Raw genomic sequence first — 23,784 nt, 5'->3', positions numbered from 1 at the left:
AGTGTGTGAATTGGTGTCCGTTTTTGCCCTGCTAGGTCTTCTGCCTTGTGCCCTGAATTCCCTGGGATAGGCTCCCCATGACCCTAAAGCGGTATGGATGATGTTGGTGGTGTTTGTTTGTTTTCTGTTTGTTTGTTGTTGTTTTTTTTTGTTGTTTTGTTTTTTTTGCCATATTTGAACATTTGAAAATTGTACATTTTAAACTATAGACACTTCATAACTTCTTGTAAGTGTAAGCATTAAAAAAAATAAAAATCAATGTCTAAATCCTCATACTTATAGACCCCAAAATTCCCTGCCTCATCTTTTAATCCAGTTTCAAATTTACATAGAGCTAAAATACAATTTACTTCACTTTTGACTAATTTGGTTATTTGGTTTCACAACAAATCTTCAGGTCATTTATTCTCACGGTTTTGGCAGGGGGAAAAAATATACTCAGGGTATTTTTATGTTTTTATGCTTTTATTGATCACTTTAGCACTGATCACACTTTGACAATGATATCAAATTCTGATTCACTGCTTCATTCACAGCTTCTGCAAGCTGGTGATCTGTCACTCCCATCTTTATTGGAATGGCAAGAGTGATGAAAAGAAAAAAAGCACTGTTAACACTTTGCCATGTAGCACCAGATATCAAGCCCGTGCCATGATTGGTCTGGTCACAGCAGGAATGGAAGAGTAGAGGAGAGGAGGAAGTAGAGGATGAAGATGAGAAGGAGGGGGAGGATGAGGAGGTGTGTGAGGAGATGGAGATGGGCATGGGAGGGAGAAACGGGGCACGAGAGGGACGAAGAGGGCAGCCCTCACTGCTGGACTCGGCGAAGCGATTGCACCTGGAAGGTGTGAGCATGGGATCCCCATTCCCGGTAGTGTTTATATTCGCCTCCATGGCGATCACACTCCAAGATATATTGGTAGCCACGGAAGCCAGGATACTGGTAGCAAACCCAGCTAAAATAAGATGAGAGCAGAAGTGAGGTAGAAGAGTAGGATGATTTTATCACTCACCAATAAAGACAAACTGGACTGGTTTTCTAGGTACGGATTAAACCAGTTCCACATTAAGAATCATTTTAAAAAGATAATCTACAGTATATTCATTGTGGAGTTAATCTATGACCAAGAAACCATCCCAATTAATGTAAATATTAAAACAAAATATATCAATTATGTTAACCGTTATTACATACTGAAGAACATTGAGGCCAATTAAGAGGAACCAAAAGCTGCATGGAGGACATGAAAGAGGCTGGATAAGGTTATTACAGAATATTTATATTACCTTTAAAACAAGAGAGGCAAGCTTCTGAAACAATATCATGCTGACTTTTTCACAAATAATAGCTTACAGTAGCATACACTTACCATTTTGTTATTTGTGAAAATACAGGGACATTAAAACTTATAGCTCTTCTTACAAATGTAATTTGATTACACTGCTATAAATGACATTTTTTGTGTTTCTCATAATGGTATGAAAACTTTTGCACTCAACAGTGTCAATCATTTTATTTTGGAAAATAAGAGGAAATAGTGCAAGAGAAAAACAGAGAGTAAGACAGAGTGAGAGAGCATGATACTCACGCCCCGCTTTTAACCTGCATGGATCCAATCTCGTTGTTGGGCCAGCCCATGGCCTGAAGAGAGGGGTAGTCATCATTCATCTCCCACTGGCGCCCAATGAAATTCTCCCGCTCAAAGACTATGATCTTTGACTCCTTTTGGTTCTGCAAAAACCAGCATAGACTTGTAATGTTTTTGCATGCAATCCAACACATGTAGTATGACATTATATATATATATATATATATATATATATATATATATATATATATATATATATATATACATGAGATGTTTATTATAGGAACAGGACATGAGACTCACAGCACAGCAGATTGGGCGGAAGGACATCAGTCTCTCAATATGGTAGGCATTGCTGCCACTCCATGCTTCCCAGCGAGGGTAGTCTCCTCTCTCCAGGATGAACTGTTGCCCACAGAAGCTGGAGTGCTCATAACCCACCCAGCTGCCCAAGCACACACATACTCAAGAACGTTACGAAGCACTATTCAACAGCAAAGTTAAAGATCTGCATAGTCTCATTAGAAATCAAAAATCAGAGCGAGTCAGCTTTTTGTCTGAAAGCTAGGGCAACATGGCTGAGACTTACGCTCCACATTCCACCTTCAGTGAGCGAATGTTGTCAATTCCACACTCCATGATGTTCTTGCAGGAAGAAGTGAAGTCCACGCGTTTGCCCTGGAAGTTCTCCTGGTCATAAATTGTGATCTGGACAAGTGTGACAGGTTATAAGGAACATGAAGCCAGTTTTCAATTCAGTATATTTGCATGATCACTACAGACTCACCTTCCATGGTCCTGCTGGTGTAGGGTCAGTCTGAGCCATGCTTGCAAATATCTCAATACTGAGGGAGAGCCCTGAGAAACACACACACACACACACACACACACACACACATGCAATAAGGCTAAGGGAACATGCATAGGGCCATGTGTTTTCGGCAATTAAGCTATTAATGCGTTTATTTCTAAAAGGCCTAAAATAGGAAAAAGTGTTATAATAAATATATCAATACAAGTATTGCACTAACAAGCCAGATTTCACAAAGCTCATGGCTTCTTTCTGAGCTTACTCAAAAAAAGAACAAACACACAAAACAGATTCAACATTCAGCATGCATTTCAATAGTCTAACAAAATCAAAACATTGTAAACACTGAGACAGTGTGTCTGTTATTAACTAATTATTAAAGTAGAGTCAATAAAGTATCCACTAGGATAGTGTCCAGAAACTTATGAACTGTGGTTTTGAAGTTCTGGTAATTTGCATGAGATTTGTTGAGTGCTTTTTAAGTGAATGTGCAATGTTCAGTATGTATGCATGTTGTGTTTGTTTTGGGCCATTTTGAACACTGCATTGTGCAGTGGTGCCTCCCTACCAAAGAGTTTTGCAAGTCAGACAGAAAATGACACAAGTGGCTGAAAGGACCGAGATGCACAGCTTACCTGACCTTCCTAATAAATAGCTGTCAAGGGGCTCCACACAACGGTGTCCTGACCTCAAACTGGGATCTATTTATACATGGCTTGGCTGAAAGGAAAGCTAGGCCACAGGCCAACCAACGGTCAGCACTTTGCTCCAGGCCTCATTGTTCGCACCTGAGCCACTGGCTTTACACAGCCCACATTACCGGCTGCCAGGAGGGCACCGTGCCCGCTGCCTGCCAAGCCTAACGCTTACATACATAGTTTTACACATGACATTTTTGTCAGGTGAAAGACCCACATCCGCAGTGAGGGAGTCTGTCATAGTTTGAGATCATTCTAACAATTATATTATCTGTATCACATTTATATTGCCTTCATCACCAAAGTAAATAAAGCTGGTCTATAATCTAACCTGTAAAATTTCACTAAAATAATAACATGGATACAGAATTATTATAAACAATAAGTATTCACTCAGAAGCATTTCATTACTCCCAACCCTCAAACATGCAGCGCTTCAACTGACCTACTGCTCTTACATACTCCCACACATAAATGTACGCACACACACACACACACACACACACACATACATATACACACACACACACACACACACACACAAGCCTTTACATGTCCATCCATTCAACATCCGTGTCCTGCCCACTCTTTTGATTTTATGCAAAATAGGCTGCTGGACAAGCCTAGAGGGGAACATGAGGAGGAGTGTGATATGGTGGAAAGAAAAGTGACATGATATAAATAAGCCCTTTTAATCCAAAGAACATTCATTTGGAGTATCTTGTTAAACAAGTGTTATATGTTTAGTGTTCATTTTCCGTGGACAAATGCCTCCATTTTGGCACATCGTTGTTGTTTTTTTTCCTTACTTTATATGGAAGTGAATCATATGCTCTAGTAATTAAAGCTGATTCTTGTCAAATCATTTGTTTCATACTGCCCTGGATTTTCTGTTTCAGTCAAGGTCATAGAAACCAAAAGCCAAAAACATAGCAAACAGTCCACCAGTACACATAATAACACATAACACCAGTGAGAGAGCTGAGACTAGCCTACTAAAGTCAGCACATTGCACTCAATCCTACAGAGAGATGGAGAGAGAGACAGAGAGACAGAGAGAGAGAGAGAGAGAGAGAGAGAGACAGACAGAGAGAGAGAGAGAGAGCGGAATGAAGGGACAGAGGGAGGGAGGGAGGGAGGGAGGGAGGGAGTTGAGGGGGTGGGAATTATGGTGTGGGCCGACTTTTTTTGCTGACGGTGGTGGGTGTCAAGCTGAGTCCTGGAACAAAGCATCAAACAGAGTCAGCAAGGTCAGTTCCTAAAAGCCAACACTTTTATCCAATGGCATGGTGGCATGCTGGCTCAGTAGCTTCACTGGGGTGTATTTGTATATATAACCCTTCCTGTGGCTGGAACCAGAGATTCATTTGGGCCTTGCCATCTTTTCCTCTGCCAGCACCTCTCTTACATTCCATCACTCTCTTCTTGACTGCAGTGTTTTGGTGAGATTTGAGGGGGTTAAATGGATAATTAAAGGGATACCTTTAATGTGGTTAAAGAGGATCCCTCCTTTTGGGGAACCTATATAGTCCCATATAAGTTAAGGTGCTGACTGTAGAATTCAGAAAGCTAGTAGATGCTAGCTGAATTTATAATTTAACTCAAGATACAACAGGAGAATAGGGAATTTTTTTTTTTTTACAATACATATCACAAGCTGTTATAGCAAATGTTTTTGTTTTGTTTTTCATTTTTGTAACTTTTCAGTATAAAATCTAATGCCGCTCCAACAATTATCAACATCTAAGGTAACGCCTGGATGATATCCTTCTAAATAGGGATGAACATGTACAGTATAATGAATTTTAGAAACTAGAAACCAAGATTTTTGATTCTGAAAACCCCATTGTATTAGAAAGACACTCTACTAAATGGAGTGCATATGATTTATAAAGTACTTTGACGTGTTTATCATAATGACACATAATTTGGAGTTTAAAGCTTCTATCAAATGTGCAGATAATGCAGAGGACGTGATTGAACAGAAACAGTGAAATTAACACTATTCTGTTAAATGTTGATAGTTTTATTACTACAGTTTAAGAGAAGACATCTTATAGATGCAATTTATCGAAAAATCTGAAAAATGACAAATTGTTTCTATCTGTGTGGCACATGAGAGATGTGTGAAATTCACCGTGTTAAGATTGACTAGGTTTCAAGTAGTTAACTCAAGACTATCACTTTATCATTTGTACATTTTTGTCTTGTCTGCATTTAAATTGTGTGAATATATTAAACAAGCGCACACCAGGCAATATGATGAGATACAAGGGCTAGTAAAACTAGTGACCTTAAAATTTACTACTGACTAGTAAAGCCTTAACAACCGAGAGATTTCCCCTTTTCTATCAGGGTGTCAAAATGGTCACAGTGCTTGAATTTTTTTTATATTTTAACCTCTCTTTCTCTTTGTGTCTGCAGCCTCAGCCATGTCTCATACCGCTGTTCAGGGAAGTATTGGGAGCCGTTCTGCCATGGGGATGCACACATACAAAGTAAGTCAATACTCTTCTGTTAAAACCAGTACATTTGTTATATTAGCTTGTTCATTTCACACCAACTTATTATTAAACACTGCAAAGCATAGTGTATGAAGTCTGTGCCAAATAGTGTAGCTTGAAAATTCTAATTAGTATTATATGTCTGACCAGATATATCTGTACGAGTGTGAGAATTTCCAAGGTCGCATGATGGAGTTGAACGGCGAGTGTCGCAATATCTGCGATAAGGGCTTTGATCGTGTGCGCTCCATCAGAGTGGAGTGTGGCCCGTAAGTCTGTAGCCAAGCCAATTACATACAGAATGTTGTATTAAGCTGTAGATCGCTCTTTGTTCTAGTGGCTCTTGATATATTTCATTACAACACTATTTCTTTTGTGAAACACAGTATTGTATGTATGTGAATACACAGTGTATTTTTCCGTGGTTTCAGGTGGGTGGGTTACGAACAGCAGGACATGCGTGGTGAGATGTTCATGTTGGAGAAGGGAGAGTATCCTCGCTGGGACACCTGGTCCAATAGCTACCGCTGTGATCGTTTCATGTCCCTCAGGCCAGTCCGTATGGTGGGTGAATTAGGAGCAAGAGACTGTCAGCTCATTTTCATATGCATATACACCTGGTCAGTAGTGTGATGACATACAAATATCTTCACATTTATTTATCACCGTCAACCCTCTGGACCTGCAGCCTATGGTGGAAGTTTTTTTTTAACAAGTCAGAGTTTATTTTTATTCTGTATTCGGTTGATTTTTTTAAGTAAGATTTTACATTAAGGCTTCTTTACCTAATAATCTAAACCATAAGTAATATTAGGAAGGTAAAATAGGAAGATAACAGATCTAGTCAAGAAAAATGTGAAACACTGTTAATGAATGGTTAGATATGGTTATATAGAATGACTATTTATGATGTTAAAAAAAATGAATCAAAATTAACTATAACATAACTAAAATAACATATGGTGAATTATAGCTGACATTGATAGTTTGTTCATGTTTAAAAAAATCTGTTTAATAATGTCAATTAAGGGAGCTGTAATATAAAGCCTTACCTATTTGTTTGTTTATATATATATATAAACAAACAAATAGGTAACGCTATATATATATATATATATATATATATATATATATATATATATATATATATATATAAGATGAGGCTATGCTGAGACATTACATGCTGTATAACAGATTGTCTATGTATAATACTTTGTAGATATTAGAGAACATTAAGCAATATATAGCACCGATTAGCTCAGCAAATGATATAGTGATGCAATTAATAATGTTTTTAGATTTGGATTGAGTTTAATTAGCTTATCTTTGGATCTATAGAAGCTAGTGATGATCGTTGAGAAACCATTTAAAGCTCTTTTTTCTGCTAAAGTCCAAGTAATTCAGTGAGACGATCTCTGAATTTCTCTCTGATAAACTATTAAGTTATAATGACTGTTTCAGAAACACACATGTTATGAACACGGCATCTTTTTGGCTCCTGGAGAGTCTGCCATCAGTATGTATAGATAGTTGTAAAAAAAAAAAAAAGGAATAATAATAATAATAATAATAATAACAAAAACAACAATAATAATAAATAATAATAACTCACATATGTTCCTATTTCCATACAGGATTCCCAGGATCATAAGATCTGCCTGTATGAGTGTGCAAACTTTGAAGGCCGTAAGATGGAGGTTTGTGATGAGGACATCCCCAGTCTGTGGTCCTATGGCTTCTATGACAGAGTAGCAAGCATTCAGGTCTCCGGAGGAACGTACGTCAACTGTCTTTGAAATCAACATCACTACTGTAAAGAGAGATTACCTTCACAAATACACAGTTTGGTTGTTTTGTAGGTGGGTTGGGTACCAGTACCCTGGCTATCGTGGATACCAGTACCTGTTTGAGTGTGGCCCATACAAGCACTGGAATGAGTGGGGAGCCAACCATCCCCAGATCCAATCTATCCGCCGAGTGCGAGACATGCAGACACATCGACGAGGCTGCTTCGAGATGACTGCATAAGCGACACAACAGGAACTGGTGGACGGGTTTCAGGAGAGGTTCTGTGGTATATAAAATTATCCCTCAAGTTACACATACTACTTTAGAGCAATGCAAAGTGTTTGCAAAGTGAAATTATGTGTTATGAAGCTACAGCGCACAGAGCCAAATAATTTTTTGTTAAGCCTTTTTCTTGCACTCACCTATACAGTATTTATCTATAATGTGTTAGCGCTATTTAAATTAAATTGCTTTTTTTAATTATTGGACACTTTCCTAGCAATCTAACTTATGCTATTAATTAATTTAAAAAAAAAAACAAAAAACATTAACCTCATACTGAAGCATAAATCATGAACTGAGCATGCAACAGGTAATGGGATGAAAAACCCCTGGCCGCTTAATCTTTTTGGAAAAGGCTCCTTGTAGTAGGCTTAATTGTATAGGGATTTTATTTTCCTCTCTTTTTTGTGGACAAGATTCACATCCCCGTCATCTCATGTGATGAGGGGACTGTGCTGTCCTGTCACACATATCTCTCTCAGGGATGTTGGCATCTGGAAATTATATTTCCCACAAAGACAAATAAAGATCTCAGACCTCAGATCTCAGACTGTTTTTCTACAACACATTGTATTTATGTATTTATAATTCAGCGTACACATAGTGACCACTTTATTAGGTACACTAGCTTTGTACTTACACCTTTTGGTCTTGTAATCATTTACATTTATTCATTTAGCAGACGCTTTTATCCAAAGCGACTTACAAATGAGAAAATACAAGCAAAGGTATACAGTAGATAAACAGTTACTGATGGTAGCGTATCTGTTTCTATACACTTCTCTACTCCTTTTATCAAAGAAAGTAGACCACTGAGAAACCGCCACTAAACAGATATTATTTGGGTGATAGAGCATTCTGAGCTCAGCAGAGATACTGAGAGCGATAGTGATTTTGACATATTAGTGTGCAATGCTGGTATGAGTGTGTCTGGCACAGCAGAGCTACTGAGATATTGAAATAACTTAATGGCACTGCTGGGTTGAGAAAGAGTCCATAATAATAAAACAATCCAGTCAGCAACTGTGGTCAGAAACTGACTGGTACAGGACAGAGGATTAGCAGTGATGGAAAAAAAAGAGCTTTAGTGTTGAAAGCTGCTTTCTCAACCACCAGCACACGTTTTACAATTTGTATAATCTAATGGGCTGCCACCACAAGCTGGGTGGAAAGCAGCTGATTTTAAAAAGCACTGCAGTCTGCTTTTTTCACAGTCGATCTTACAAAGTTGGGAAAAAAAAAAGTTACACTTTTTTACAACTGAGTACATTGACATCAGCCGCAGCATGGATTTAGCATGGATAGCATTGCCCTCTCACAGCTCCAGGGTACCTGGTTTGATCCTGTGGACGTGATCAGCCTGTAGAGAGCACCGAGAGCTCAGATACTGTCTGTGTGGAGCTTTGCATGTTCCACATGTTTCCATGTGGGTTCTCTCTTGTTCTCTGTTTTTCTTCCCCCTCCCCAAAACATTGGATTGGCTTTGCTAAATTGCCCATCAGTGTGAATGTGTGTGTTTAGTGCACTGCAATGGACTGGCACTTCATTAATGATGTATTCCTGCCTTTCACCTAGTGTTCCTGGGATAGGCTCCAGATCCACTGCAACTCTGAGTAGGATGAATCACTTACTGAAGATGAATGAATGAATACTTTTTTCTATGACCAGTTGCATCCAAATGCTTACATTTCTGCAAAAAGCTGCAGAGATGTGCTTGAGCACTTCCTGTTTCCTTCCTGTAAACGATTTACAGCTCACACTGCTTGCATTTGCTTAATTTTTTCAAACACTGCACTTGGAAATTAGTGAGTTTGTGAGAGTGTGTGTGACAATTAGTATCCTTATTTGTATTTGGTTGTGTTTGGATTTCTTGTGTAACAGAGCAAATTGCACAAGATTGATGTGCAATTTTTGTCAGCATAGATTTTGTTTCAGTTTTGTAAACATATAACAAGTTCTTGCAGCTTCTTTTGCATTGTTAGTCAGCTTTTCTGCCCCATGTTGATTATATAAGGATAACTCAGACACAATATATACCACAGTTCCATTTAAACTACAAGCTAGCTAGCTAATTCCCAAAAAGTTTTGCCAGGTTTCCCTTCACGGTGAATGCAAAGAGGAGCATTCAAGTGCGCAAAGCAATTTTAAAAAATGGTACGTCCCACTGTAGGGGCGTAAGAGTGTACTTTACATATGTTGGAGAAACATATTTTAGTGTTTAATATTACATGCTGTGTGATTTTTAAGTGTTTAATTTTTAAGAATCGTCTTAAAATGTCTTAATTTGTTTGAATTAGGGGTCATAACTCATAACCATAATTTTAACCTGATCCACATTTCATTTCTACAACCCCGAAGCTAATAACGTCCAATCACAACGCGGTGTGAAAATCAACATCCAATCATTGTAGCCAGGGAGTATTTTTGTGGGCGGGATTAATCCGCTCTAGCCCTGTGAGTGGATGAGGAGAACGTGCAAAGAATTTGTGCTACCAAAGCCGGTGTTGCCAGATTGGACGTCTAATCTCGGAAGTGATTTGTTTGTATTTGTATTAGACTGTAAACATGGCGTTTGGTTGGTAGAGTCAAAACTACAACACGTATCGGTTCTGAAGGTTTCCATTCGGCCGGGATTATAGTCAAATACTATAACACAACATAAACTGGCAACCTCAGTACACGGAGGATAAAGTAAATAAAGCGGTGCTCTGATCCATACGGCTTCATCTCTCTCTCACACACACTCACACTGTAACCGGAGACGCATTGGGCAATGAGAGTGAAGCAGGGGGCCGAGGGAGGACTGCCGTGTACCACAGAGGAGGAGCTGCTAAAAAAGCCCGTGATAACGCCGGAGGATGTGCTCGGCCTTCAGAGGATCACCGACAGTGAGTAACTGAAAACAACCCCAGTGCACTGGCTGGGGTCGGAGTGTGAAGTTCAGCAGCAGTTTAAAACGCTTATTTCAAGAGTTAAACACTTGGATTAGTGTGTCAGGTTTTAGCTATCGCTTTGTATAAACAAGCCGTTAAACAACGGCGTCTGCCAAATGCCATCAATGTAAACAACCTTTAAAGTGGAGGGACGGAAGTGGCGTCACATATCTGACCTAAACAGTTCACCAGTTCTGTCATACTGTTAATAAATACTCAATATTTTACAAATGAACATTGGATGTTTTGTGGAATTTTTTTTTTTTTTTACCCCAAATGACATATAAAAGAATGTCAGTTTTGAATATCAGCTACATTCAAAAACAATAGAAAACCTCATGGAATTTGTAATGGTTTTAATGGTTATAATGGGAATTGTATTGGTTTTAAGGGAAACTGTAATGGTCACTGTGGGCCTCTAATGGTAATTTGTTACCTTGTGTTGATGGCATGTTATGTCTAGTTGATACCATTAAAGACCCTTAATGGTAATGGGTTTTAATGGTTAGCTGATGGTTTGTAATGGTATTTGTAGTGGAAACCATTAGAATTTCTGTGATTGTTTCACAATCACAGAAATTGTGAAACAAGCAGAGTAGGTAAATAAATAAAAATATATAAAATAAAATATTTTATATAATATATATATATAAAATTAAAGTACCCTAAAAGCATAATTTTTCCTCAAGGTGCAGAATTTACTCTGTGTGATTTTTCATCGCTGAGTAACAACACATCTAGGCTATAAAAGCATCAGAAAGAAAAGAGATGAAAAGGTCCGCAGTAATTTGTACACCACAGTGTGCATCAGTGAAGTTGTTCATTAGTATACAGTAAATTACAGTAAGTCCGAATACATGACTCTATACGGGGACTCTATACGACTTTAAGCAGGTTATTACAAATCTTAGAAGTACTCAAGTTACAGTTAATATCCCTTAAACATCACCTAAAGCGTGTGCACACTGGGTTTAAGATAAGATAAACTGACATCTGAGCGATTTCTAATGACACAGCAATTGGGTTTAGTTTTGACATGCAGGTGCTCATTAAACCACAGGCACACAGCAATTGCATTTGAGAAACCACATGACTAGTTTCACTTTTAACTCGTGTTAAACTGCAGATAAACTAATGACACAGCAACCCTGCTGTATATAGCACTGAGCAGATGAGACAAGCCTTAAAAAAAAAAAAAACCACAGGATTTGTCTTGTAATTATACACAACAAAATGCTTCACTGTTCACTGAAATTGTTGGTGCTGTAGTGTTTTAAATAAGTCCAGCAGGATCTAAATGAACACTGGTAGTTTGGATAACAAATAATGCACTATGTTTGTGTTGGGAATGTGGTGATCCTTGTTCCTACCACAAAGATGAACATTTCTTCAAGTTAATATTGATATTTCTTTAATATTGATATTTCTATATTAATATTGATGAGTAAATTCCCAATTTTGCTGTCAACTTATAAAGGAGAACAAAACCCCTTTTTGTGCCTCAGATATTTATTGATTTTAACATAATTTACGTGTTGATGTAAACAAAGTCATGCAGAATATTTTGATGCAACATAATTGTACACGTTATTATGTAAAAACCTTGTAAGAGGTCGGTACAATGGTGCAGCAGTTAGCCTTGCCACCTCACAGTTCAGCCATGAGCTTGGGTTACTGTCTGTGCAAAGTGTTGTTTGTGTGAGTTTCCTCTAGGTTTTCCTGGTTTTCTCCCACCTCCAAAAAAAAACCCATGTCCTGTGATGAAGTGGCGTCCCATCCAGGATGTTTTCCTGCATTGTTCCCAGAATTGGCTTCGGATATACTGTAACACTGTTGTGATTCAGTAATTTATTTTTCACTCAATGAATCTAAACAGTGACTGGTGTAAACTTTTTTTTTTTTTTTTTTTTTTTTTTTTTTTTTAAATCAGTAGAATTCCCTAAATTCTCTAGGTTAAATTTCCCATTTGTAAGTGTTTCCTCATATTGATGTACTGATTATGGAAACACATTCTACCCTGTTTGCTTTGGCTTTTGGCCCAAGTTTAATTAAAGAAGTTGTGCATCCAATTCCAAGGCTCAGCAGTTGTCTAACGAGCCACTTACAAGACCAGGATTAGACTGAGCACAAAATCAGTTTATACACAATCTTACTTGTCATACAAGCGTATGCTGCAGATATAAACCCCTCGCCCCATCTCGTATTTAACTGCTGTCATATTTACACATCGTGATGATCTTTATAGTGTGCATTGCATACATCATGTACAGGATACAGATAACATGGACTCTTCATGTAAATAAAGACCACCCTCTTTATACAAAACTGCTATATGAAATGACTTTTACTCGAGGAGAATGTTTGGTTGTTTTTTCTGGCACTTCGATGTAGTTCTTTCGGCAGATAATGTTTGTATCTGTAATAAGTATCCGAATGTCCTGAAGCTTGTTGGCCTATAGCAGATACAACAGATACAGAGAAGTTATTTATTAAACTACATTTAATTCATTCAGAAAGCAGAACAGAACTTGATAAGAATAATTATCTCATATCTTTTGTCCTGAGTTCTGTGTTGTGCTGTTGGTTCCATAGTCAGAGTAACATACTGGCCACCAGAGGACCAGGCCTTGGTCTCTATGCATATACTATGGAAAATGTTGTGCAGGGCTGTTGTTAAGGTGTACCCCGTGCACATAGGGTTTAATATGATATAATTTCAGATGGGGGACAAATTAAAAGGGGGATAAAAGCACCTTAGTGGTTTAATAATGTGTTGGGCCATCACAGCACTTCAGTGCATCAATCCTACAAGTCTCAAGTGGCTAGGACGTCGAGATCGACAGATCAAATGTTGTTGGATGTCCCTCGTTCTAAGAAGTCGTCAAAGGGTGACCGAGCTTTTATGGTAGTTGGTCTTAAATTGTGGAACAGTCTTCCACTCTATATTCGAAAGGTTCAATCTATAGAGGTTTTTACATCTCTTGAAAACGTATCTTTTCATCCTAGCTTTTGAGGGAAGGGAATCTTAAGTACTTGTCTCTGTGTGTGTAGGCACGATAATGTTATTGGCAATTTGTGTGTAGGCATGTTAATTGTTATTTGGTATTTTTTTTATTATATTGCTCTTTATCTTTTACTATTTACTTTTTATACACTCTTCTAAAATAACTGTGAAGCACTTTGGGCAACAAAGTTGTTTTTAAATGTGCTATATAAAAGAAATAAAAGCTGAAAGTTGAGATTTGATGATGGTGATGGAGAGCGCTGTCTAACATGTCACTCAAAAAGTGACATAGGTCGAGCTTTCAGTTGGATTGTGTTGTGGTGACTGTGAAGGCCATAACCTACCATGTATGTTATTTTCATCCTCATCAAACCATTGTCCATTGTCCTGTGGACAGCCATAGGGGTGAGGTCATCCTGTAAGGGACAACCCCCCCCCCCCCCAAATGAAGCTTTAATTCAGCATAATTATCTTTAGCTGAGAAACTGAATGTACAGTGTGTCATTGCAAGCTTTAATCAATGTTGGGATTCTGTACTAGTGAAGGTTGTGAGTTCAAATCCTACAAACACCAGAGAGTCACTGATGAAACCTTCAAGCCCAAGCTATATTCTTGAATCAGATTTCGCTTCATTTCAATTGCTTTGCTTAAAAGTTGGAAGATCTTTTGGATAAAAGCTTATGCCAGTTTAAAAAAAACATCCTTTTGATTAAGATGACTTTTTTTAAAGCTTCTTTTCTTTAGCAGACAAGTGGTGATGTTTTTCTGTCTCTTTCAGAATCAGACTATGCAAATGTGTGCTGTTGCTTATCATCACAGAAGCAGGCATTGAATGTTTTACCGTGATGTGGAGCATGAGTTCATGAAGCCTTTCCTTCCTGTAGGTCAAACCTGTAGCTCATATGTTCACCACTTTACCACTGTGTTTACCCTGCTCTAACACACACACCTGATTCAGTTAATCAGGTAATTAAAAAAAAACAGATCTTCCTGAGTTGAAGCAGGTGTGTAAGATCAGGAAAACTAAAATGTGCAGGACCTGGGAGTACTCCAAGAACAGGATTGGGAAGCCCTAAAGAATTCTTCAGTTTGTCGCTCAACAGGGCGTTTCCTTCTTAGAAAAGGTGCCAAGTAGAACCTCTTTAGGAAGCTAGACCTGTTAATCATCCAAAGAAGCCTTAGGGAACCCTTTTCTTCTATATGTTCAAGCCTTAAAGCGCACCTATTATGGTTTTGAAACGTGCCTAATTTTGTTGTAAAGGTCTCCTACAATAGATTTACATGCATCCAAGGTCAAAAAACACTTTAACGTGCTCATAATTTAAACTGCAGCTGATTTGGTGGTACAAAGGGAACCTACACAATATTGGGCAGGTGGTTTTACTACTATGGCCGATCCGTGTATGACGGCTGCCTGTGATGAATAAAACAGACAGTGAAAGTTTTGTATGCTTGCATCATAAACACAGGCCTTATTTTTCATGATGCAATTGACAAACTTTAAATATGGTCTGAATACTTAAATTCACAGAATTTGCACCGATCAGTGTTTCTCATCCATCATCTTTAAAGGGATGTGTGAAGAGAAAGAAAGAATGACTGTCTGACATTATCCTGCCTCTGGTGATTGTTGCTGATTGAGTCTTGGATGGCGTGAGACATGCAGTTTGTTTTTACACAACCACTACTATTGAAACTATTGGCATATTCTTTTATTTCACACTGTAAATCAGTAAGACCGCTCCAGGAGAAATGTGATTTAGAACAAATGGTTAGATCACAATCATTTAAAACCACCTATTTAGAAAATACAGACAGCTTCTGTTTTATTGTCTGTTGTGGCAGAGCGTGCTGGAGAGGAGCCTGAGGTTAATTAAACTGCCTCTTCAATCATTTATTGTGGTAAAATGTCAATATTAAATGCTAGAGAAATAGCAGGTTAGCAAAGGAAAGGATGTACTATCTTTTATCCAGTGCTTAATCGGAAACACACAGAAATAAATTAGAATTTCCCCCAAAGCTAATGAATTAAAGTACATATTAATCTTGGAAAGAAGAAGAAGAAGCACATGTATTGGAAGACAGTTTTGAATTCTCAATTTTATATATAAAAAAAAAAGCTGAATAAAAGAGCTCCGATATCTAGGAGCAGAGAGTGTGGATTAGGGGTAGACGATATAGGGAAATGGTCTTATCTTGTTGATTGAAGATGTATTGTATCGTTAGGTGAGGTTCATGGAAAAAATATGGTGTCTGATATTTTCAATTAGCAAGTGATTTATTATAGAAACATGCAGAATATAAAACATGATTTTAATGTCACAAAAATGAGCAGCAAGTTTATTTATCATGTGCACAAAATGTCAGGGACATTGAAATACTTATTCCAGAGTACCTGAGCCTCACAATATGTGCAGTCACAGGATGGGAAAAGAGTACAAAACGTAGTAAAATAAATAGTTGCAATGTGTAGTGTCTGAGCAGTCATCTATAGATATAGACGAGTATAATAAGCAGATGAAGCAGTAGTACAAGGTAGCATTAAAAAAAAAATACAATCCGTTAGATGTAGTGCGTAATAAATGTGATCAATATGAGCAACTGTGGAATTAGCTGTTAGTACTTATGAACCCGCAGTATCGGGTTCATGAGGTGACTTCATAGTATCCGTATCATGTAGCCAAATTATGTGCACATTCGGGCAAGAAAGGGCAAGACTCCTGTGCTCATAAAACAATTATTGACACCTTGAACTGAATCCCAAAATGTATGAGAAGCCAATGAAGGAAAGCCTGAACTGCAGTAATATGATCCCTCTTTTTGGCAGAAAGGTTGGTTTGATAATACTGTGCATATATAGTACATGTAGATGGTGCCTTATGTTCAGCTCATAGTTTCCTTTATTTACCCAGAACGTACAGGTGGCTATAAAAGCAGACACTTAACTTGGACTGGTATCAGAAGGCATGTTGCTAGGTGACTGTATTAGAGGAATTGAAGTGTGGCTGTTGTCAGCATCTGAGGGCCAGCCAGACAGTAAAAAGCACCAAGACGTCTCGCATCTTACCTCATTCTGGCTGTACAGGACATGTAGGGACAGCACAGGATGATCGTTTTGCAAGGACAAAAGTTTGCTTAGAAAAACCAAGACGTCCGCGTGAGACGTCTCCGAATAATATCTGAAGATCTGTATTGTGTGTGATGAAGTAAATGTGATGGGGAATATTTCTCATGAAAATATATATATATATATATATATATATATATATATATATATATATATATATATATATATATATATATATATATATAAATTTTAAACATCTAATCCATCCAGTAATTCACATTCCAAACGTAACTGTATAGGCTACCCGTTTTAATTTGAACCAATTTAGGAATTTTTGAAATCCTGGCTAGACAAATAATTTAGACCTTTTAAATATACAGGAAAAAAAGAATCTGGTCACTATATATAATATACACACACATGTATGTATGTATATGTATACTGTATGGATGATTGGCTGATTTGTATGAATGCAAGATTTAGCAGGTGTACCTAGTAAAGTGACCAGGCAGTGTGTATATATACTCAAATGCATGTTTTCTTTTTGTTTTAGACCTGCTTTAGGCTCAGTTTATATTGACTCATCCTCTTGACTCAGCTTAAGTGGTGCCATGTAATTTACTAACTAGAAAGATCCATTTCAAAACCTTTAGACTACAGATCTGCATTCACTAATGGAAAATAGAGCACCAGTGGATATCTTCTATGTCTTTTATATCGTAGTGTTTGCTGGGGGGTTTCCCTGCCAGTTTGCTCCTGAACTGAGCTTGAGTTTTGTGAATCTTCTGAAAATACAGACAAAAACTTAAGAGCAGCATTTGAAAGATGAAAAATGAACAAGCCAGTTATTACTACACAAATCATCTGCAGAGGAAATAAATCACTCTGTCTTATCATGTAAGGCAGCTGCTCTGAGGCCTGATGAAAAGCCTCAGTTGCCATAGAAACAATGTTATGCCCATAACAGTTGTCCTGGATATTGATGATGAGTCAATTTACAAGTGTGTTAAGACTTAAGTCTTAGATCTAGCCACATTATGACTTCATTCTAACCTTTCAGTGCTTTAGTTATGTGACAGATTGGTACAACTCACTAAACATTACTGATCATAATTACTGAGACTGATACTGTTTAGTTTTTATAGTGTAGGTTCTCAAACTGTTTTGCAGCCGGAGACTCCTTCATGAAATCGTGAAAATCAACCTCCTTATGAACACAGCATGCACATTTATTTTATAAACACAACAGTTTAAATCTTCAGCACGTTAGACAAATTTGTACAAATTAGGTTTATTTTTGCAGTATGTACTGCTTTATATTTACTGGAACTTGCCAGCCACAGACCCCAAACCAGTTAGGCCATCTTAAAATTTTTGTTTTGTTTGAATTAAAATTGCCGTTACATTCCAGACAATTTCACAGATTGGGAAATGATCAATATCCTAAAAGAAGCATATTTAGTGTAACTTTCATATTTCTAAACACATTCAATTCTATGAACATTTAGGCTTATAATAACGAACAATTTTGATAGAAGTGTAATTTTCTTATCCGTCAAGTCATTTAAAAGAAATAATGTGAAGAATATAATATTCTTGGGTATAATCCAGCCTTAAAGGGAGAGCTCACGTGAGTGGACACGTGTCCTGGGAGTCTGGCACATCTAAATGAGTCACCTCTCGTGTTCACTGTCATTTTCCTAACTTTGCTTCAGGACTCAAGTGTAAAATTTTCAATGAATTGTAGAGATCACATGACACCATCTTGTGGTATTAGTGTCTCTACTGGGAACGCTGGATCTGAACTGGAAATACACCCTGGATGGGATCCCAGTTCATTGCAGGGCACCATACACACACTCAGTCACAAACCTGTTCACACCTAGGGGTAATTTAGAGTATGCAGTCCACCTACCAGCATGTTTTTGGGAGGTGAGAGAAGCAGAGAACAAGGGACACAGGGGAAAACACACTCTGTCTTAAGTACCCATCTTTTCCTTGCTGCGACATGTTAAACTATACACTCCTTGAAAAAATATTTATCTAATACCCTTAAGGGTTCTTTAGTTGATCCGCTGGAGGTTTTTTTGAGGTTCTATGTGGAATCCTACAACAGTGTTTCAGTTAGAGGCCCTAAACAGAACTCTTACAGTCATCTAAAAACCTTTTAAGGAACCCTTGGAGGACCCTTTTTCTAAGAGTAGTATCTGATTGCAGTCATTTTGACACCATTCTTGAGAGGAATCATGGCTCATATAATGTGAAACATACAATCTTGGAACAAAATGTTCCCTAAACTACCTGTCCTTCCAGGGGAACCTTTTCTATGTATTTCTATGTAGAATCAGACAACTGATAGTTTCCCTCTCACAAAAGATTTCAAGTAGAACCCCTTTGGAAAGCTGGAATGGTTAACCATTCAAAAAGCCTTGATAAACAGTTTTTAAATGTATAGAGAGCATCCAAAGAACTTTTGAGAAAATGTAGTTAATGTATTCAAGACCTTGCGTTTAATGGTGTGGAACACCCAAAAAACAAGTTAGTTCCTGTTCTCACTTAAGTTATAGCAGGTAGAAAGAGTCATCCCCTCACCAGCCAATAAAAACACAGCTTATTACTGAGCAAACGGATTGGTCCTTCTGACCAATCAGGTTTGAGTATGGTATAAATGAACATAAACCATTTTTATCTCTCACATGAGACATCATCACAACAGATTTTGTGACGCAAGGACCAGTGTCACATCATGATGCATACTAACACTTACATGAGTAATCCTCGACATGACGAGAATCTTTGAATTTCCAGTAATGACCTGAAATATTTCAATAACGTTCCACGTTTTACTACCAAAAGAAGCTCAGTATACTACATGTTAGTTTCCTTTTATTTCCACAGATTACCTGTGTAGTCCAGAGGATAATGTCCACAAGATAGAGTTCACCAGGTTCAAGATTCGCGACATGGAGACGGGGACTGTTCTTTTTGAGATCACTAAGCCTCCTGCTCTGGGTGAGTTCTCACTGTGACCCCCACCTCCATCCAGCTCCTCATTCTACCCACAAGATGTAGACACTATGAAATGCTTGCTCTGATTTCCATTTAGATACAGTGCTTTATAAGCGCAGCTTCAGAATCACAAGCTGTAATATCACCTCCTTTGTGCTACACAGAGAGCGCAGAGGACGGAAGAAAGGACCTTGACCCCAACGCCGGGCGCTTTGTGCGCTACCAGTTCACTCCAGCTTTTCTGCGGCTACGACAAGTCGGCGCTACGTAAGTACAGGGCACGGAAACTTATAATCAGAACCCAATGGCTCTAGATGACCCTATTATAAACTTAGTATGTGTGCTGCCCATTGTATCACGCTTCAGTGGTTCATTCGTCTGATTAAACCCAAAGAGATTTCAGGCATTAAAAAATACCCAAGAGGCTAAAAAAGGCCACTAATATAAGGAAAACACGTGAATCAATGAGAGATACATTGTCTAATTGGAGTTGAAATCCCATGTCTCAGCACATGGCCAATAGAAATCTTTCCTGAAGAGTAACTAGTCTTCCCCCTACCACTGCAGGGTGGAGTTCACAGTAGGAGACATTCCCATTAACAACTTCCGCATGATCGAGAGACATTACTTCCGAGGACGGCTACTGAAGAGCTTCGACTTTGAGTTTGGTTTCTGTATCCCCAGCAGCAAGAACACCTGCGAGCACATCTATGAATTCCCTCCCCTCTCTGAGGAGCTCAGTAAGTGCCCTTTCACCTGCTCCTCCAATTTCTTTATCCTCATTAAGCACCAGCACAGAGTAGAGGCCATGCTCACAGGAATCTTCAGGCTAAAAGTGTCTTCTGTAGGGCTGATTCAAGTAAAACGCTTGCGCATGCTCATTTTTATAGTGTAAGAATACCCCACCATCTGGCAAAGTGAATTGTGTTTATGACCGTTTACCACACAGACCACTTCTGTCACTGTCAAAATACATTCCTCATGAAGCTTTATTTGCATGAATGGGGTCAGTGTATTTTTCTCATTTCTAATTTGAAGAAACTGATGGTGCCAATAATTTTTTTTTGTTTGTTTTTTTTGTGAAAGTTCTGCTTTTTGTTTAACCCAGTTTATACTATGTTGTGTGGAACCACATTTGCCTGCAATTACAATTATATTTCTCACATCTGAAATCTGACTCAACGTTCCAACATAATAAATTAATATTCCATCCATCTATCCATTCTCCATGCCGCTTATTCTACACAAGGTCTCGGGGAGCCTGGAGACTATCCCAGGGAACATTGGGCACAATTTGGAAATGCCAGTCAGCCTACAGGGCATGTCTTTGGACTGGGGAAGGAAACCGGAGTACCCAGAGGAAACCCCCAAAGCACGGGGACAACATGCAAACTCCGCCCTCCCCGGAGGTGCGAGGCAAACCTGTTAACCACTCAGCCACCGTTTCCCCCCCATAAATTAATAATAAATTCATTTATCTTCAATAACCGCTTTATCTCGGTCAAGCTTATGGTAGATCCGGAGCTTATCCTGAAGACTGGGCTTGAGCCGGAAATACAACCTTAATGACCCAGCGCACCATGCACACGTTCACACGCTCATTCATAACCAGGAGCAATTTAGAGTCGCCAATCCACTTCCGGACATGTTTTTTGGGGCATGGAAGGAATAATTAGTTTAATCAATTGAAATATCTTTTGAATAGCAATCTAAAAATCAATAATAAAACGGATTCCTTATTAGGTTATCGAAGTGGTTTTTTTCACAGGATGATAAGGATTGGAAAGATTAACAGTGTAGTTCCTCGAATAGCATGTTCATTAGGGATGGGACATCAGAATGTGGATGTGTAGCTGCTCAGTAACTGATGTCTTCCGCACTTTGTTTCGTAGTGAACGAGATGATCCAATACCCATACGAGACCCAGTCGGACAGCTTCTATTTTGTCGACAACAAGCTGGTGATGCACAATAAAGCAGATTACTCCTACAGCGGCGGCCCATAGGAGCTTTATCAGAAACATGGACTGAAGCATTAAGTCTCCCAATCGAGTCTTGGAACGTTTGTTTGGCAAAAAAAATCACCCCAACCTCAGGGTTTGTGTGTGTGTGTATGTGTGTGTATGTGTGTGTATGTGTGTGTATGTGTGTGTATGTGTGTGTATGTGTGTGTGTGTGTGTGTATGTGTGTGTGTGTGTGTGTGTATGTGTGTATGTGTGTGTGTGTGTGTGTGTGTGTGTGAGTGAAGAAAATTCTACACTGAAAAGTGGATTCTACTGAGCCCTCCTTTTATGTATGTTAATTCTAGAATAGTTTGGTTATGATTATTGCCTATAACAGAGTGTGTCTGCATGTATGTGAGTGTATAGTTGTGCATACATTCATGTGCATTAACAGATTGCATGACGTGTGTTTTTGTTTGTGTTCTTGTGTGTTTTGTGTAATTTTCATGTAGAGTTCATTCTCTCAATATCCACTCTTTACTTCAGGATGTACAACCCCCAATTCCAAATAAGTTAGGACACTGTGTAAAATAGAAACAGAATGCAGTGATTTGCAAATCTCATAAACCCATATGTTATTCACAATAGAACATAGAAAACATATCAGATGTTTAAACTGAGGAAACAATAAGGTGATTTTTTTTTAATTTGACACGTCTCAAAAAAGTTGGGACGGGGCAACAAAAGGCTGGAGAAGTAAATGTTAAAAAGAAACAGCTGGAGGAACATTTTGCAACTAATGAAGTTAATTAGTTGTAGAAATTGCAGTTTTTCGCAGATTGGTGAACTTCTGCCCATCTTTACTTCTGAAAGACACTGCCTCTCTAAGATACTCTTTTTATACCCAATCATGTTACTGACCTGTTTCCAATTAACCTCCAGCTGTTTGTTTTTAGTAACACTTACTTTTCCAGCCTTTTGTTGCCCCGTCCCAATTTTATCGAGACGTGTTGCGGCCATCAGGCTCAAAATGACCTTATTTTTTTTCTTAAAATAGTACATTTACTCAGTTTAAACATTGGATATGTTTTCAGTGTTCTATTGTGAATAACATATGGGTTTATGAGATTTGCAAATCATTGCATTCTGCTTTTATTTACATTTTACACAGCCTCCCAACTTTTATGGAATTGGGGTTGTAGTAGGGGTGCACTGATACAATTCTTTTTTTTCCAGAGTTTGAGTATATGCTTTTTTTTATATTCATCATAATGATACCGAGAAAAGAGTAACCTACCTGGTATTAAGCAAACAGAGATGCCACAGAATGTGCCGTATAGCTCTGAATGTTGCCCCCGTTTAAAAAGAGCAGGGTTTGTTTCACTTTAAAAGAAAAAGCGATTCTGTAGACTACAGCTGTAAATAAAGTATGTTTCCTTGTCTTCGTTGCATCTGAATCCCTCGTTGAAACTGATAGTTGCTGATCTTCAAGAACAATATACTGGATAGGACCTGTTGTTTTCACTCAGCTAGTGTTAGCTGTAGACATTTGTTTTCTCACCTAGCTAGCAAATGCACAAGTCACAAAGTCTCACTTGGTATTAGATGTTGATATTGGAGCATTTTTACAAATATGAACACGAGTAAATGAGGTCGCTATAGGAACAATAATTGGTATCGATACATCCCTAGTATATCGTTTTGAGATGACACACATAACATTCCAAATAATATTTAATGTTCAGACTTTTCCTACTGTGTAGTTTTGAACATTATGTGGTCATTACCTTTAACCAAAAGAGAGAAAGTGTGTGTGTGTGCGCGCGCGCCTGAGAGTTATGTGAGCATGAGCTCTATGTGCAATTACTGATGGAGGTGAAGGGGTTTAGCCCACTGCCCTTAGACATGTTTTTTTTATTATTATTATTAAATTTGGTTGATTGTTGATTGCAAATGTGATTATTTATGCTCTTTTGAAGTATATTTTAATAGCCATGTAAAAAAAAAAAAAAAAATCAGAGAGAGATCTATATTCTGTGTTAGATAGTTTATACATGATAGTGATTGTGTTTATTAATGTTATCATTGTTGACTCTATATTCTTGAAATAAATATGGTTTCTTTATTAAATGCTCCACACCACTGAGAAATGATGA

General features: G+C 38.1%; 3 protein-coding genes across 4 annotated transcripts; 2 read left to right on the top strand and 1 right to left on the bottom strand.

Moving 5' to 3' along the window:
• Positions 1 to 808: 808 nt before the first annotated feature.
• Positions 809 to 2,415, bottom strand: cryba1a (crystallin, beta A1a). The gene is made up of 5 exons (XM_053647491.1): positions 2,377 to 2,415; positions 2,179 to 2,297; positions 1,893 to 2,034; positions 1,590 to 1,732; positions 809 to 956 (listed from the first exon to the last, which is right to left on the bottom strand). Exons 1-5 carry the CDS (start codon positions 2,413 to 2,415, stop codon positions 809 to 811), a joined length of 591 nt encoding a protein of 196 aa, XP_053503466.1.
• A 1,823-nt stretch (positions 2,416 to 4,238) lies between these two features.
• crybb1l3 (crystallin, beta B1, like 3) lies at positions 4,239 to 7,630 on the top strand. The gene is made up of 5 exons (XM_053646927.1): positions 4,239 to 5,596; positions 5,753 to 5,871; positions 6,034 to 6,166; positions 7,237 to 7,379; positions 7,462 to 7,630. Exons 1-5 carry the CDS (start codon positions 5,531 to 5,533, stop codon positions 7,628 to 7,630), a joined length of 630 nt encoding a protein of 209 aa, XP_053502902.1. The 5' UTR covers positions 4,239 to 5,530.
• Positions 7,631 to 10,044: 2,414 nt separating this feature from the next.
• unc119a (unc-119 homolog a (C. elegans)) lies at positions 10,045 to 23,763 on the top strand. 2 transcript variants are annotated; one of them, XM_053647253.1, is made up of 5 exons: positions 10,045 to 10,560; positions 19,575 to 19,688; positions 19,850 to 19,952; positions 20,253 to 20,425; positions 21,578 to 23,763. In XM_053647253.1, the coding sequence occupies exons 1-5, from the start codon at positions 10,446 to 10,448 to the stop codon at positions 21,688 to 21,690; spliced, it is 618 nt and encodes a 205-aa protein (XP_053503228.1). In that variant the 5' UTR covers positions 10,045 to 10,445; the 3' UTR covers positions 21,691 to 23,763. The 2 variants fall into 2 exon arrangements, with proteins under 2 accessions (XP_053503228.1, XP_053503226.1); XM_053647251.1 differs by lacking the exon at positions 21,578 to 23,763 and having other exon boundaries at positions 20,253 to 21,563.
• The last annotated feature ends 21 nt before the right edge of the window (positions 23,764 to 23,784 follow it).

The sequence above is a fragment of the Ictalurus furcatus genome, chromosome 17, assembly GCF_023375685.1.
Source record: "Ictalurus furcatus strain D&B chromosome 17, Billie_1.0, whole genome shotgun sequence".
In the NCBI taxonomy this organism is placed as follows: Eukaryota; Metazoa; Chordata; class Actinopteri; order Siluriformes; family Ictaluridae; genus Ictalurus; species Ictalurus furcatus.
Note: the sequence above shows the minus strand (reverse complement) of the source record. Positions and strands in the feature narration are given on the sequence as shown.